Source organism: Cydia fagiglandana, chromosome 17, assembly GCF_963556715.1.
Source record: "Cydia fagiglandana chromosome 17, ilCydFagi1.1, whole genome shotgun sequence".
Classification (NCBI taxonomy): Eukaryota; Metazoa; Arthropoda; class Insecta; order Lepidoptera; family Tortricidae; genus Cydia; species Cydia fagiglandana.
Genome location: NC_085948.1, coordinates 4,203,637 through 4,222,276, shown reverse-complemented (window position 1 = coordinate 4,222,276; position 18,640 = coordinate 4,203,637). Strand labels below are relative to the sequence as shown.

The 18,640-nt window shown below is 37.0% G+C and overlaps 1 protein-coding gene across 1 annotated transcript in view; it reads right to left on the bottom strand.

Moving 5' to 3' along the window:
* LOC134672828 (dorsal root ganglia homeobox protein) overlaps positions 1 to 18,640 on the bottom strand; it is a 118,882-nt gene that overhangs the window by 60,674 nt on the left and 39,568 nt on the right. Inside the window, exons 4-5 of the mRNA XM_063530783.1 lie at positions 13,129 to 13,220; positions 12,163 to 12,264 (exon numbers count right to left, since the gene is read on the bottom strand). Of these exons, the coding sequence (XP_063386853.1) occupies positions 12,163 to 12,264; positions 13,129 to 13,220 (194 nt within the window). The remainder of the gene's footprint in view (positions 1 to 12,162; positions 12,265 to 13,128; positions 13,221 to 18,640) is intronic.

Here is an 18,640-nt window from a genome sequence, read left to right as displayed (position 1 = left end):
GGAGTTTCTCTGCGTGATCGAATCAGAAATGAGGAGATCCGTAGACGAACTAAAGTCACCGACATAGCTCACCGGATTAGCAAGCTGAAGTGGCAAAGGGCAGGCCACATTGCGCGCAGAGAAGATGGCCGATGGGGTCGAAAAGTGCTCGAGTGGAGACCACGGACTAGCAAACGCAGCGTAGGACGTCCACCCACAAGATGGACGGACGACCTTGTTAAAGCCGCCGGAAGACGCTGGATGCGGGTGGCTTCCAACCGGTACGAATGGAGGTCCAAGGGGGAGGCCTATGTTCAGCAGTGGACGTCTTATGGCTGAGATGATGATGATGATGAATAAGATTATATTAGTATTACCTACTTTAGTCATTTGTGGTCAAAATATGTAGATCAACAGCCCGTTCTGTAGCGAATCGAATCATTGTCAGAACTTATAGTTTGGCTTGTTCCATACCTAATATCAAATGTATTCAACCAGAAGTTCAAATCAACTTTCGGTTTAAAGTAACCCGTTTTAATTTTCTAGTGTTCCTTCATTAAAAGTCATAAGAACCAAAGACTACAGATGTAGTGGATAATTGTTTTCCGTCGTATTTTCTCGTAAAGGTTCGTATTTGTCATGCTATTTCAATCAACCTCAGTACTTTTTGTACCGAGACTGACCGAAATAGCAAGACACGTTTCCGTGAAAATACGAAGGAAAATAATTATGCACTACATCTGTACATAGCATAGCCACTACAGAGATACAGCAGTCGGTGTCGCATCGTTAGCCATTGTCACACGGCGCTAGGGTTACCGCGGCCTCGGGGGGCGAATTAGCAGAGCAAATTGAAATGCGATACCACACCGGGTGTTTTAATGCTGATTTGTTTTTTTATATCGGGAGTAAGGTGATGTTGGGTAAGTGATTGTGGTTTATGAAAATACGTTAATGCGAATTAGATGTGTATCAAGATATGTTCTAGTTTCTAGTTTGAGGGTTTCTAACTTTAGTCCTCCGTACAAAACTTTGTTGACGGAGAACTTATGGAATCACTACGTTTTTCTCAGAGACCGTTTGACATAGATAGATAAAATTCATTAAATCCATTTTTTTTTAATCATGATCGCTGAATACAAGATAAAATCTACATAATGCCTAAATGCCCTTGAACCAATATAATAACTAAAACAATGTTTAAAAGCTCTACAAAAATCACAATACACTTCAACAGCGCAAACACTCCAAACTAACATTTTAACAAGCAATTATTTCAAAAGCGTCGCAAATTCAACAATGCACAACCCTATACAACCATTTCAATTAAAAATGGCGTATGTGCTTCAATTTAAAGCTAAATTTAAGTTCTTTCAAAGTAAGTGATATTACAAAACTTCTGCCGAATTCGTAAGGGCTCTCTATTTGTGCGACAGACTGGGAGTCCGCGGAGCTACCGGTAACAACCCTAGTCCTACATCTAAAAAACAAAAAAAGACTTGTGTTATCTCTTTCACACTTCAGTTTTGAGCGTAATGTTCAATAGAAACAGCGAAATACGGTTGAGAACAGAAGGTAAGGATGTTGCACTCCGACTGTCGTGAAATTACTGCATTTGATTTTGAATTTTCCTATGATTAGGATAAGATGGATTTTCCCGTGCATTTTCTAAAAGAAGTTAACCTCACGAAGTCTCACAGTGGGTAGGGATGTCACAAGCACCATTGTACTCGTAATGCCTTGTTTGCCGATCATTGTTTTAAAGGCTCGAGGACTCTATATCAAAGTCATATTGAATTAGATTTTTCGCTTTAGTTTCTTTGTTCGAAATAATTACGAGCGACGGCTGAAGTGTGATTTTTCAAAGAAATTTAATTGCAAGAAATCTTTTAAGCCACTTTTGGAGTGATGGAGTTCATTGAAAGACAACTCGATAGGTGTTTTGGTTAGGTATGTCTTTGGTTTCTTTATAGAGATACAATGTAGGTATATTTTTGGATGATAGGTACTAACATTCAAAACATTTTTAGATAGGTATAGTTTATTATTTGTTACAGTAGTGTAACGTTAAAAAGTAAATTAGGTATTAACATTTTATTTCAGTAGGTACAATCATCAGCAATAGTATCTTACACAACTAGGGCCGCAAAAATATATGACGCGCTCTTATTGCGCTCCAAATAAGAACGCGTCACATATTTTTGCGGCCCTAGTTGTGTAAGATACTATTGCTGATGACTGTACCTATTATATTGAGAATAATAAAATAAGTGTTTGATCGGCAGTCACTGCCTGAACATAAATAGTGAGTATCGAGCTTATGTGCATATAAAGATATGAGAACGAGAAAGAGTATACAGCCATTACTTTAACATCACTTTACTCGTACCTATTAAAAATTCACAAGAAATAAGTACATATACATATATATCTTTGTGCATAGAACTCACAATAATAAGCCGCTACAGGTTTCCGGGTTTTACAATCTGATTCCTAGTTTAGTGATTAGCTTCCTATTTGCGTCTGAAAGCTATGGGATGGTATGTTATGGGACAGTTCCCATCCAATATGTCGCAGTGAAAATTCAATACGGTCAAAACCCACTAAAAAGGTATGTTCCACACACCACCGCTCGCGGTAATCCAATATCTCTGACAGCTGCTCCCAAAGCTTCCTTTTTATATTTTTCGGGCGAATTATCACCGACACTCCCGCCGGACGAGGATGCGAATCAAATTGAAAGCCGACTCAATTATATTACCAGCTCTTAGGGTTACCAGCATTATCGACCTTTGTTTTTGGCATTATCGTTGTATCTGCGAGGAAAGCGTACTTGGGGGAGCGTAGAGTTTGACCAAGAAATGTTTGCAGCGGTTTTGATAGCCCCCGCAATCGGTTAATGTACTTAGATAATAAGGTCGAAACACAAAAAAATATCAACATCATTGGTTGGCTGGATGTCGTGACAGCGGACATGGAAGAGAATGCCGAAGCACTGAGGATGCCGAAGACCGGGCGAAGTGAAAAAGATTCAGCAGGAAAGCGGACCATGGCGCTAGGCCGGGAAAACGCTAGGTTGATGAAGAAGCAGATTGGCCTTTAACATCAATAATACATTACGATGGTTAAAACAGTGTTTATAATAATGAAGCACTTTCGTAAATGACTCGTAAGTCCAATTCAGGACCGACAGCGGTGGCAAAGGTGGAATGGCAGCAAGCTGATGCATTTTCGCCTAGAGTAAAGAAGAAGTTGAACACTATTTAAACATAAGACTTCGCTAACGCTTGGTCAGCTATATTTATTACTGACTATAACTATCGAACACACATCACATCTCTAGTTAAAATTCCGTGTAATTAAGCAAAGCAGAAATAATTATAAGGGTATCCCAGGCAAGACTTTTTTGTACAGAGCCAAAGCCGAATTCCTTTTTTATTAAAAAAATGCAATATCCGCAGACCCAGCAAAAAGCGGATATTTTGAACCCTGAACATGTATATACAACTACACAAAATAATCGTACACAGTCGAATTGCCAAGTTTCCGTCAATATTCCCGCCGTCATAAATATCCTAAGTCCGCTAAGCCACAAATCATTCGGCGACACCCCTAATCCCGGTAACACGTTCCGAAAGGTGCGAAAGGGACGAAGGGACTCATACCGTAATACCATTCCGAGATGAACGACTTAAACGCGTTACAGACCACCAGACCAACCAGACCCCTTAAAACTACCCCATCCACAACTATACCAATGAGTAGTCAAAGATCCAATAGAATTGGTCATGTACAGCCTTCAATTCTCAACTGTTTTGGTGGTTTTGCCAACAGAGTGGCTTTTGACAATGCTAGTTAACTAATGGAAGTGGATCTGCGAGATCGACGTGTCCAAATTGGTCTTACGTGCCCGTCAGTTGTGTCAATTGTGGATGGACTAGTTTAGTTTGAGAGCGAATTACGGATCGTTTTTGATCGATGGGAGAAAACTTTAATAAGTGTATTGGTGTGGCTCAGATAAGTAATTTGGTCGTGGATGAGGAAATGCAATATCACCGCTAAAGTAAATACATATACAGTAATAAAGGTACAGTTATCATCAAAAGTAGCAGATCAGACCACGAGTCGAAAGTATCTACCATTCTCTAATAGCTTAACAGAAAGAGAACACATATTATGTAGCATAATTAAACATGCACTTTTGAACGTGAACTATAAAGATATATGTATCTCTATTGAAAACGTATTGCAGGGTGGCAGATACTTTTGGCGTGTTGTTTGATCCGCTACTATCGACGCTGACTGTACATCATTTATCACAGTTTCTTTAATGTATTTGTCAAAGTAAATATGTACAGTAGAATCCGCTTATAATGACATCGAAGGGAAGTGACAAACACGTCATACTAAGCGGATGTCATATAAAACATACCTGTATAACTTCTTATTTTTGTTGTTTTCCAAATTAATCTCAAATTCCTTTATGAGAAACGAGTTTTATTAAACTTGTAACGAATATCAATTTGTCAAAACTAAAATACCTTACACGAGACGAACGCACCAAACGTCCTCGAAGGGAAAGATATTATGACGGCCACGAAAATCAGCGAATGTGTCAGTATAACCGGACATAATTTCATGGAAATAGGATTTTTAGGTCATAGTAAGCGGTTTGTCACTATAAGCGAAGTCATATTATCCGAATTTGTTACAAAGAATTTTATATGAAAACCAAACTTCGCACAGTAATTACGTCATAGTAAGCGGTTGGTCAGTATAAGCGGAGTCATAATAAACGGATTCTACTGTATTTCTATTCATGGTATGTAGGTAAATGTTCGCATTGTACGCGCTAAATTGTTCAATATAAAACATACATTTGAACAGCGCTTACGCATCTATAAACGCTCTAAACGCGTGAACATCACATTACCCCCGACATAAAACGCCACAAAAAATAACAACCGCGAAAATTACTTTCCGAACCCCTCCGCCCATTAAGGGTTAACCAAACACTTTGCCCCGATTTCCGAACTCCCGTTTAGGCCATAAAAACCATTCGCGTAGGCCTCGAAGCGACAGCGAGCCACTAAATTCCGACAGTTTCGTGCTCAGCCGACGGAATTGGGCAATTTTTATTTGGGCATAAATAAAACACGCCCGGTTGCTCCCAGCAATTTGCCTAAAACCGAGTCGCAGCGCGTGCCCAAATATTGCATGCAAATGACGTAATTTACCTAGATGTTTTTCGAGCGACATGCGGGGTCGATTCAGTGCTGTGTGGAATATATTTGTTTTCGTGTGGTGTCTTCGCGGTGTAAGTATCTACTTATGTAGTTTATTCGTTATTTATTATTGTATCAGCGTGACTGTATGTATCAAACGTGGTACAACAAGATGAAGAAATCATTCATGCCTTTCGAGTTAGGGGTTTATTCGATCTGTAGTATAATAAAGATTAACTTGCCTACACGACACACTAATAGATATAAGTAAGTAAATGTTTTTGTATTATCTAAATGGTTTGTGTATTATCTGAGTGCACAGAAGCGCGGAACTTAATAAAATCATAATTTCATATCGTAAGTTTGTGACAATTACGTTTCAATTGATCCGATATAGTTAGTATAAGTACCTAAAAATTATAATGTACCTATTTCTATTCGCAACTTAGAATTAATATTTATTTATTCTTGCCAGACCAAAAGATATTCAGATAAATTTCATAACGGCGTCAAGAAAATATCTCATAGCCTTTACTGGTACGCACTGCACATATAGGTACCTACCTACATATGAACGGCACTATTTCCTAAATGGAATGTTGGGTTTCACGTCAATTCCATTACGCAAATACCTATCACAGGCGAACGTACCCACACTAACCAACCAATATCTTCCGAATGCAACTGAAATAAATTCTAAAATGAACTCCACTAGAAAGTTTGCGTATCGGGGATAAAAGCTATGATGTTGTGGCTATTGGATAACTTTTCTAGCATGTTTGTTTCATTAAAACTTACTTAAACTTACTTTTTTAGGTGAATTTATCGTGTATTTCGATCGTACTTGTCCGTACGTGTATTGACGCAAGCCGTACGATAACTAAATGACATTATTCAGATATAATTTTGATGTGCGTGCACGTTCGTTAGTTTTTAGTTATTCGATCTGTTCCGATTCGATCGATATGATCAAAAGTGACATTTATTCAACCAAAAACGTTACTTTTGACACTGACTGACATCATATCAGATACAGATAGAATAAATAAAACTCGAATTGGGTTCTAAGCGGAGCTGTAACTGAAATTGGCTACGCTGCGCCCACGCTTGTAGTGCTACGCCGTAGTTATAACAAAGTTCACCTGTAGAGAAGTCTGCTTCTCAAGGGCAACGATAAGTACGAGCGAGGTGCCTAATTATGACACGACTCCCATTGCATTTCACGTGCACCAATCAGCGTAAGCGATCGTTAAAGTCGTATCATAACAAGATTAAAACCTTAACGAATTGTTACATCAGAATCGGCCTCAAGAAATATCTTTTCATTCATTAAGAATCAGAGCTCGTGATTTGAGCTCGTGATTCTGAGTAGAAAATTCGAGCCTAATGGGATAAAAAAAATGTCCCAAAGTTTTTTTCCTATTGTGTTACCATTTTCCCATATACTTTGCATGGCGGTAACAAAAAGGAAAGTTTTTTTCTCCTTTTAAGGATGAAAAGAGCTCGCAATCCTGACTAGAAATAACACAAAAATGGCAAAAAAGGTCACAATATATGTATACACCGTGTTTTTTTTTGATTTCCGTTAATTTCAGGGGTGCATTCACGAGCTTAAATCAAGTAACTGTCTCAAAGACACCGATATTCTAATTAACTCCATTTCGGAGATAATCAATAATTTATTTTTTTCCTATAAGGCCTCTACAAGCGTGTACACTTGCCTTAGGGCCGGTTTACATATTGATTAGTGTTTAGAATGAGTTCATGCATTTGCTATTAAACTTAAGTACAATCTCGGTCGATCGATGTTCGAAATGACATTGATATGTCACAGATTTCAATTGTTTGGTTGAGTTAAATGTAATGCCCGTGTTACAACAACGCTATATGCTACATTTAATTACTTTTTAAACTTAATTATTTTTTTCAAAAAAAGCAAAAAAAAAAAAATTTTTTTGAGAATTAACTATGCCATTTAGTTCTCTTAAACGTACTTAACCATACCCCGAAGTTAACGGAATTCAATAAAAACACGGTGTATATAAATGACAAAAAAATAAAAGAAACCCTCAGTTACCTCCAAAATTTAACGTATCTGTGAGTCTAAAGGCGCATATATGTATATTTATACAATCATCCCCACATGCAATAAACTCCTCAAGCTATACGTCCGCGTGTAACGCTCGTATTTCACTGGTTTATAGCCAGTGTGCACCTTGCTTAAACTTGCATGAGCCTCAATTTTGTATACAATAAGTAATCATAATATTCATAATCACATTACATTTATGATTAAGGAGTTTTACTTAAAATGAAATACATATTTGTAATATCAACATTGTTAATCGAATGGCAACATTGAGCGTTTTATGTTAATGAAACGACTTTAACCTTCTAAGTTGCGTGCGCGTACATACGAGAAAAAACTCGCGCTAGATCGGGCAGAGGCAGGGCCGGAGCTTCCAGTGCTTTGTTTTCAATGGAAAGCACCACGTGATCACTGATCGGCCGTTCTAGAAAACGACATGTTGGACGCCTCAGCCCGGGCCCAGCCCAGTATAGCATGAGTAATTCTTTACGGAGTCCGCGTGCGACTGTGCGTAGACGTGCACGTGCGCATGCTAGGCCACCAAATGAAGACCAAAAACAGCCACACAGAGGAAATAATTCGTGTATGAGCGAATTTTGGCATAGTTGTAGGTCAAGGTGCCTTACACAACATACTGAAAGTACTGGTGGATGGGGGGTGTGCTAACGGGTGGAGGGGGGTTTAAAGGTCCCTTTTTTTAGTTTTTCGTAAATAACTCGTAAACGGTGGCTCATACCAAAAAATGTTCTGATGCATAAGTGATCTACATAAAATTGCCTACAAGAAAGATTCCGTACACTTTTTCGCTAGGATCAATAGTAAAAAAGATATTAAAGCCGGTAAGTTAGTTATAATCAGTTTTATGCTCCCTCTCGTAAACGGTGGCCCATAACAAAAAAATATTCATAAACATAAATAATCTACATAAATTTTCATACAAAAAAGATTATATTCACTCTGGAACCAACCCATTGTTCTGCCAAGCCAACTGAGCTACCGAGACTTACCCGAAGACAGCGAAAATTTCTACTACTACATCTTTCATATCAGCCTTAAGGTACGGTTTGGATTCAGACTACGCCAGCATTACTGCTACAGTATTCCACCGGGACATTACTGCCAACCGCATTACTGTCGCAAATGACGAAAATCGCGCAGCAACATTGATTTTGACATTTGCGCTGTAATAGTGTTACAGTCGACTGCACTAGTTCAGGAAAAGTCGAAAAGGCAATTTTTCGGGCAGTAATGCAGTAGTATTGCAGTGCGACATTACTGTCGACTGCATTACTGTCGCAAATAGCAAATATCTACTAAGCAACATTGATTTTGACAATTGCGGCAGTAATGCAGTCGGCATTAATGTCGCGTTGCAATAATGCTACTGTCGACTTCACTACTGCAGGAAACGTCAAAAGGGTGACAACCAACGACCCAGTGGCACCTGACTCCATTCTCAACACCATATTTTGCCGATGCACGACCGGGTGTGGGGCGCGATGCAGCTGCCGGAAAGCAGGAATTTGGTGCACCAGTGTCTGCGGTGTATGCTCTGGCTCATGCACTAACGGAGCCCCCATCGAAATCACCGTCAGCAATGATGATGATGATGATTTTGTAGTTTTAGAAGATAATTAGACATTTTATTTATAGAACTATACGTCCCAATCTTAAAAATAAAGTTACTATTATGTGTAGATTGATTATAATTAAATTTCTCTCTTTAGTATCTTTTTAAATATTGATCCTAGCGAAAAAGTGTACTATATTTTTCTTGTAGGCAATTTTATGTTAATTATTTATGTATAAGAACAATTTTTGCTATGCGCCGCCGTTTACAAGTTATTTACGAAAAACTAAAAAAAAAACCGGCAAATTGATTAAAATTAAATTTCCCCCTTTAATATCTCATGAAATATTGATCCTAGCGAAAAAGTATAAATAATATTTTTTGTAGAGAATTTTATCACAAATATTTAAGTATAACGTTTTTTTTGCAATGGGCAACCGTTTACTAGTTATTTATGAAAAAGCAAAAAAAGGGACCTGCGAAGTGATTGTAATTAACATTCCCCCTTTTATATTTTTTAAAATATTAGTCCCAGAGAAAAATATTTCGTATATTTTTTATAGGAAATTTTATGTAGATTATTTATGTAAAAGAACATTTTTTGATATGGGCTACCGTTTACCAGTTGTTTATGAAAAACTAAAAAGAAACTTTAAAATTGATTATAATTAACTTTCTCGCTTAATAACTTTTTGAATATTGAGCCTAGTGAAAAGTAGTCAATATATTTTTTGTAGCAAATTGTATGTAGATTATTTGTGTTGAAGAACATTTTCTGCTATGAGCTACCGTTTACGAGTTATTTACGAACAACTAAAAATAAATGAACCTTAGAACTGATTATAAATAACATTCCTTCTTTAGTAACTTTTTAAATATTGATCTTTGCGAAATGTGAATCAGAATCAGAATCAGAATCAGAAATTTATTTGTATAACATAGGTAATAAATACAGGTGGTACTTTTTATACATTTCGATCACTATGTTTATCCACAAATGCGGATGTACAAATTTAATGTAATGCCTAACCTAAATAATAACATGCTGCGTGCATACTTTGACATTAATAATATTCTTACAAATATCACAATCAAACTTGCAAACAATACAAAATATTAGTTATTGAAAAAAAAATTATCTATATCGTGTGATGTCATGAGGTCCTAACATATACAATTTATATAAAATGAAAATACGAGTACTTATACTATTAAAGAAATGATATTACAGTAAAATGTGAGAAATAATTAAATATGGGGAAGGAATTCCATTTACAATATCAGTTATCTATGTCGTTTAGGAAATCATTGATTGAGTAATAACATTTACGAATTAGTAATTTTGTCAGCTTTTTTTTGAAATATTTTGTATCTAGCTTTAGAATGTCAATTGGTATCTTGTTATAGATAATAGGAGCCATTTTAAGAATGTTTTTATTGAACAGGGCTGTATTTCCTTTTGGCGCTCGTAACTTATGCTCATATTGTGTTCTGACTGGCAGCCTGCGCCCTTGAGATGCGAGTACAAATAGTTGAGGGTTACTTTTTACAAATAGAGCTATTTCTAGGATGTAAATCGAAGGAAAAGTTAAGAGCTTTAAATATTTGAAACCGGGAACACAACTTTCCCTGTATTTCAAGTTAAGTATTGCACGAATGCATTTTTTTTTGCGCTATAAAAATATGTTCTGTATAACTAGAGTGACCCCAAAAAATTACCCCATAACGCAACTTGGATGCTACGAGGCCATGATAAGCACTTATTAAGGTTGTTCTACTTACAATTTTTGAGAGGTTTCGTAAAGCATATACTGCTTTGTTGACTGCTTTGCAAATTTATATGCATTGTTCTTTCCATTTTAAATTACTATCTATGGTAATGCCTAGGAATTTACAAACTTGAACCTCGTTGATATTGGTTCCTTCATAATTAATATTCATACAAGGTACTGAAACCACCTGCTTAAAGTGCATTATATTCGTTTTCTGGAGGTTTATAACTAAATTATTATTTTGAAGCCATCCAACAATATCACTTAGAACAGAATTTATGTCATTTTCATATTCATTTAAATTGTCACATTTAATTATGGATGTACTATCGTCGGCAAAAAGTATCATGGGACATTCTACAGCAGTGGGAAAACCATTTATATAAATTAAGAAGAGTAGTGGCCCAAGTACACTACCCTGAGGGACTCCTTGTGTGCATTTCCTAATATCTGAAGTGTATTTTAATTCCTTCTTCCGATTTGTGCAAATATGGGCTATTTCTGTGTATTGCTGTCTATTACTTAAGTAGGATTTTATTAGATTTAGTACTTGCCCTCTAATTCCATATGCGTTAAGTTTTGAAACCAGGATATTATGATCCACGTAATCAAATGCCTTCGTCATATCTGTATAGATTGCACATATTGGGGTCCTGTTGTCTACATTTTCAACAATTAATTTAAGTAAATCAAAAATTGCCATATTAATCGTTTTATTTTTTCTAAAGCCCTTTTGTTCTTCGCACAGTATATTGTATTTAGTTAAAAAATTGTACATTCGATCATAAATAACATTCTCAAAAATTTTAGAAAATATAGGGACTAGAGCTATCGGCCTGTAATTTTGACACAATTCTCTATCTCCTTTTTTATAAAGCGGTTTGATTATAACAGTTTTTAAACTGTTAGGATATTTACCAGCACCAGTTAGGATGTGTACTATATTTTTTTTGTAGGAAATTTTGTGTAGATTATTTACGTTTCAGAACATTTTTTGCTATTGGCCACTCTTTACGAGTTCTATACGAAAATATAAAAAAACCACAAAATTGATTTTAATTAACGTTCCCGTGTTGATATCTTCTTGAATATTGATCCTAGCAAAAAAGTGTACGGAATCTTTTTTGTAGGCAATTTTATATAGATTACTTATGTATAAGAACATTTTTTGCTATGAGCCACCTTTTACGAGTTATGTACGAAAACCTAAAAAAAGGGACCTTTAAACCCCCCTCCACCCGTTAGCACACCCCCCCTCAACCAGTACTTTCAGTATGTTGTGTAAGGCACCTTGACCTACAACTATGCCAAAATTCGCTCATACACGAATTATTTCCCCTATTTTTCCTTCGTTTGGTGGCCTATGCGCTAAATTGTTGGAGCCGCGCACGCACACTTCACGCAGCGGTGTGCTGACTTTCATAAGAAACTGTATATTACAACGCGCACGTGCACGTCTACACACACGCACCCGGTGTGCACAGGCAGTAAGTTGGTGTTTTAGGTCCATGTTTAAAGCTGACTGACCTGTACTCGGGCTTCCGTGAGGTTGATCTTGAGCGCGAGGTCTTCTCTCGTGAACACGTCGGGGTAGTGCGTCTGCGCAAACGCCGTTTCCAACTCCTCCAACTATATCAAACAAACTATACGGTTACTATGTATGCAGTAGTACCAATAGAATTTTTCCAAAGGGGGTTGATACTTGGTGAGTTTGGTGACCCTTTCTTAAAGATTTAGGACGCAAGACACAACTGTGAGCGTGTGAAATAATAGTTACTTACGATACAATTGCGGAAAAGAGGAAATTCGAAACGAGTGGCGATAATAATTAAAACACGACCGAAGGGAGTAAAACGTTTTACAGTACATATGGCCCTTTACACTTTTGACATACGCAAAGAAAGTGCTGTTTGACCATATGTACTGTAAAAGAGAATTATGATTGCTACCTATGCATAGGTAATTATTTTTAAAGGTTTAATGATGTTGTGTGATAAGCCTAATCGACCAATGAGCATGCACTAGCATGAGTGACAAAGATGACTGTTCGAAGTTCAAATAGACTACGTAATTGTCCACCATAAATAAGACTGCCTTGCCTGCCTTTACACTCTTTACAGCGTCCAGTGTAGCGAAGAAGATATGTGGGTAATGGCTCCTCTACACGATGGGCCAGCGCCGGCCACTCCAAGGGACGCATTTATGCGTTAGAGGGAGCAAGTGATATTGCTATCTCATTCTACAGCATGGCAGTGGCCGGCGCTGGCCCATCGTGTAGAGGAGCCATTACAATTGTTAGAAACAATTCTGTTGGGGGCACATCTCTTATCATCCTCGCCTCAGTAGAAAGGCGTTATTTCCCTTCATTCTCTATAGATCCAACTTCGAGCCGATGGATCTAATGAGAATTTTTTTAGTAAGTAATAGATCCAGTTGAAATGATAAATGGATCTAGTGGGATTTAGGTTGGTTTAGTGGGTGTTAAATTGTTACCTGCTGAAGCGTAAAGGTGGTCCTGTTCCGCCGTTGTTTCCGCCGCACGAACGTGTCATCGTGGATCGCCGGGTGGTACGAGTAACTCGTGTCTGAAACAACATCATTCGTCACCGTCAGTATAGTGCGTAGTTTTGTAACAGAGCCCGGCGGCTAATCCTATTGTCTATTGTTAAGTAAAACCGCACGTGCTACTTACCTGCAAAAAAGGGTCATACCCAGCAAACATTTTAAGTATTTTTTCCTAGGCTCGAAGAAGATTTTACCAATTTAAGTGAAAATGACGTCCTAAGTCACCAATTATTTTACGTATTGTACACTTTTACTTCCAAGTCAAAATATAGGGATAATAAAACGTAAATTTCACTTCATAAATACACCATGAAGTCAGGGACTTAGGGGTTGAAAATAAGGCAAAATACTAGGTAAAATTAACCTTAAACCCTGACCAATAGGTCATATCTACTAATAAGGTATTTTAGGTGTATTTGCGACGTAATTATTACTTATACGGGGACTATGAAGTCACAGACTTAATGGTTGAAAATAAGTCGTATTACTAGGTAAAATTAACTTCGTACCCTGACCAATAGGTCAAATATACTAATAAGGCCTTTTAGGTGTATATGCGACGTAATTATTTCTTATACGGAGACCATGAAGTCAGGGACTTAATGGTTGAAAATCTGTCGAAATATTAGGTAATATTAACTTCGAACCCTGACCAATGGGTCAAATGTACTAATAAGGCATTTTAGGTGTATATGCGACGTAATTATTTCTTATACGGGGACCATGAAGTCAGGGACGTAATGGTTGAAAATAAGTCGAAATATTAGGTAAAATTAACTGCAAAGTCTGACCAATAGGTCAAATGTACTAATAAAACATTTTAGGTGTATTTGCGACGTAATTATTTCCTATACGGAGACCTTTAGGTCGTCGATTTTATGTCGATTTAGCTACTAATTTTAGGTAAATGTTACTTAAAATAGATACCAAATTGCGACCATAATAATATAGTTAAAATCACTTGTAAAGTACTATCAATACCATAAGGTTGTGCCGCCATTTTCTTTCATTATAACGAGATGCTAAATATGAAATTGCATAATTTAAGTTATTATATCTTGAATGGTGCCATCGCACGGTACTTCATTGTGCTAATATTCAAAATAAAACAATATTTTTGATCAAGTCAATACACTCACACACACAAATATTCAATTACAACACTCAATTACAAGCAAATATATGCATTTTGATTTTATAAAATGTTGAAAACTTAAATATTTCAAAAGCCCATCGATAGTTTTGTATGTAAACCTAACATACTGCACGAAAAAATTTTCTGTGCACTAGATTTCATCGTTCTTCATCAGTGTAATCGGCCTAAATTATTTTACATGACTTAGTGGCCGCCATTATCATTGCACAACTTAAAGTTGTTTTCTTGTTAGACATTTTGTTTCTGAGTGAAAATAATATATAAGCGTAATGTTTGTGTCTCTTTTTCTCTTCATCGCGTCTCATCTAAATATTGCCTCGCAGAGTAATTATATGGATAAAAATATGTCGCCATCACGTCTAAAGGTGGTAAAGAATACCAAATTAGTACATTTTCACTACGCGGCACGTCGTGGCGACGTCGAATCCACGTCGGAAACATGACCTAGTGTTGACCTAATGGTTGTAATCACTAATTTACCGTCAATAAATACGTCGCCGGCACGTGCGTTTTTTCCCCATTTATGTCGACTCGACGTGCCCACGACGTCGATTCGACGTGCCTCATTTTGGTCTCCTAAATTGTGCGACCTAAAATAGGTGCCTTTTTCGGAATATCGACATAAATGTTTGCTGGGTACTCATTCTATTTGGCACCTGATGAGCGCGGGCTAGTCCAACGCTCAAAAAAACAGTGTACTTAGGTGCGCTCTCCGATAACGCGCCTTTGTTACGCATCTCGATGACACATTTTAGACAGGTTTTTTTTTTTTTTTTTCTAACATACACAATAAACAAATTTACATATTTGAAATTTCGCCAAACTGCGGAACAGTTTGTTGGCGAATAAAAACACTCTTTTCTTAACCTATTGTGTGCGCTTACATAAATTACATAACTTAAAATAATACACTATACTACTACTACTACTACTACTACTACTACTACTACACTACTATACTACTTAATTGTGAATCTAATTCTACTTGCTAAATAAACTTTTTAAACATGCAGATACGTCTGCGAGCGATATTATACTACTTGCTAATTCTACAGACTACTTAGGTACTTGGGTTCTATTTCACAGAATTTTCTAGTAATGACGTTTTTACCTTATTTTTAAATATTTGTTTAGATGAGCAGTCACTTTCCGGAGGAATGCTATTGAATATTCGTGGTATCAGATACTTTCGCGTTCTCTGTCCGTAATAGTTACATGCTCTCGGTTCATCATATTTCTTACGTACTAAGTTTCTTAAATTTCTACGATATATTTTTGGACTTTTAAATAACGGTGACATATATTGTTCTACAGCTAATAAATATCTAAACTTTTCTTGAACAGGTAATATTTTAGTTTTTTTAAATAGTATATTGTAGTCCTTGTTACATTTTTCTTTAGTTTGTTTGTCAACCAGCAGTTTAATTAACCTAAGTTGTAAGCTTTCAATCTTATGTAGCTGTGTTTGAAATGTGCGGCCATAAGCCACCAGTCCATAGCTCAGCACTGAGTCAGCTAAAGCATGATATAATGTATGCAACGTGGCCCTGTTTGTTATTGCTTTTAAGTTGTTAAATTTACATAAAATAGATCTGAGCTTATTACATACGGTTTCTACATGAAGTTTCCAGTTAAAGTTACAGTCTATATTCAAGCCAAGGTATCTATAACTGTCTACAAATTCCAGGATACCACATTTACACTGCGCTATATTATTATGTAGGCATTCATATGTATGTCCCACTATTTTGAGGTCTATATGTGGTTTCTTCATGTACGGGGATTTGATAAGCATACATTTGGTTTTACTCACGTTAAGTAGTATCCCATTGTCATGAGACCATTTTAAGATACTGTTAAAATCCGCCTGTATTTTTTCTTGTATTACCGCGACGTCCCGGTCGGCGCACATCAGGCACGTGTCGTCCGCATACATGTACGTGGAACAGTGCTCAACTACGTTGCTGATGCTGTTCACGTGCATGATGTACCCGACCGGGCCGTACACCGATCCGGTCGGCACACCGTACTTGATGTTGGCTTCCTCGCCGGTTTCCCCATTGATTTTAGTGCGAAGCGTCCGGTTTTTAAGGTAACTACGAAACCACAGACTAATTGGACCACAGATTCCACACTCCTGCATAGCTTTAAGCAGCAATCCGTGGTCCAAAGTGTCAAAAGCTTTTTTGAAATCGATAAAAAGCACTACAACATACATTTTCTTATCTAACTTATCATTGACATCATCTGCAAGCTGCGCTAGGGCTGTTGACGTGCTTCGCGACCTTCTAAAACCATGCTGTGTATTAGATATAATATTATTATTCTCTAGGAAACTACTAATTCTGCCTACTATCACTTTTTCCGCTATTTTATTTACTGCCGACAATATCGCTATTGGCCTATAGTTCGTGTATTCTAGATGGCTACCTTGTTTATATATAGGGCGGATAATGGCCTTTTTTAGGGAATCTGGGTACACACCAGACTGCGCACACATATTAATAAACCTAGCTAACACCGGACTGATCTCCTTTTTCACGTACTTAAGGTCCCGTACCCTGATATTATCAAGCCCAGGGGCTTTTCTCCAACTTAAGTGATCTATTATTGTCTCTATTTCCTGGGGTGAGGCTTTTTGATACCGGAATGAGACATTACTTTGGTTTACGTAAGAAGAACGGTTTAAGAATTTGTGGTCGCAATGGTGCTTAACCGCGTCAATCTCTTCTGTAAAGGTCTTTGAAAAGCTGGTACAAATATTGCGTACAGAATCAGTTTTACCCAGGTATTTCATAATTACAGAATCCACGTCATGTTTTTTATTGCCTAACCATTTATTTATAACTTCCCAAATCTTTCTACAGTCACCTTTACAGTCTAATATTTCACTTTTTCGATACTTATTCCTAGCCGAGTTAATTAGTTTATTAGTTCTATTTCTGTGTCTCGTATATTCCAACCTTAATATCATATTTTTAGGACACATTTTCCATTTTCTAAACAGTTCATCTCTGCGTTTTATCATTAGTTTTAAAGTACAATTAATCCAGGGCTGACTTTGACGCTTACCTAAGCTATTTACACTGATTTTACAATTATTATATATATTTTTGAAGATAAGGCACATCTCATCATATATAAGTAACGGACAATCTAATAATAATAACTTGCTCCATTCTATTTTATCTAATTCCGTACTAACTAGCTTATTACTTAATACACACTGCATTTTGCATTGTTTTGTTACACTGGACTTTGAACCTCTGATATTATTAATGTTCAAGTTCACGCCTACCATATGGTGGTCAGATAACTTACAGGTGAGTATGTACGTATCAGCAAACATGCGCGCGCGCACCCACACATGGTCGAGACATGACGTTCTGTAGTGTTCGACTCGCCGGCACTCAGTAACCGAATTACGCAGGTTTTTATGCAGGTGGTTGTGGCACGTGGCACGAGCGGTTTTACTTAACAATAGACAATAGGATTAGCTCGGGCTCAGTTACAAAACTACGAACTATAACCTTCCAACAACAACAAAAACAACAACACACAAACAACAACAAGTCAGTCAAGTGTAGTCAGGAACAAGTAAGTCTAAACCGTAAAATTATTCAATGTCAGTAACCCTATTTATTTTATTTATTTATTGATCAAATTAGTAACACAGCTTTAAAACCAAGACACTGTGAAACTACAAAACAAAAGACAAAGATATCTTGTAAATATTAGTATGTAATTACTCAATCCTGACATGTAAAACTGCTTTTACCAATAAATATTCTGATTCTGATTCTGAAGAAAATCAATACACATAAAAATGAAATTAACTAAACATTAGATTTGGGCGACGACCTAACAGCGTGGCTCCGTAGCGTCTCGTCTGACTTGGCGTATGGTTCGGCAGTTTGTCCCGGAACCGCCTATGAATGTCAGATGAAGCATATTATGAAATAATATCTGGGAGACCGAGCTTTGCTCGGAAAACAAAAAAATCCAAAAATGCGCGGAGATAAGACCTAGCTAGATCGATTTTTCGCCCCCGAAAAGCCCTATATAGCAAATTTCATCTAAATCGTTAGAGCCGTTTCTGAGATCCCCGAAATATACATAAGTACCTATAAACAAGAATTGCTCGTTTAGAGGTACTTATTAGAATATCCGGGAGATAAAAACTCAAAAATAATCGTTTTCCAGAGATAAAACCTGGCTAGATCGATTTTTCGCCTCCGAAAACCCCCATATAACAAATTTCATCGAAATCGTTAGAGCCGTTTC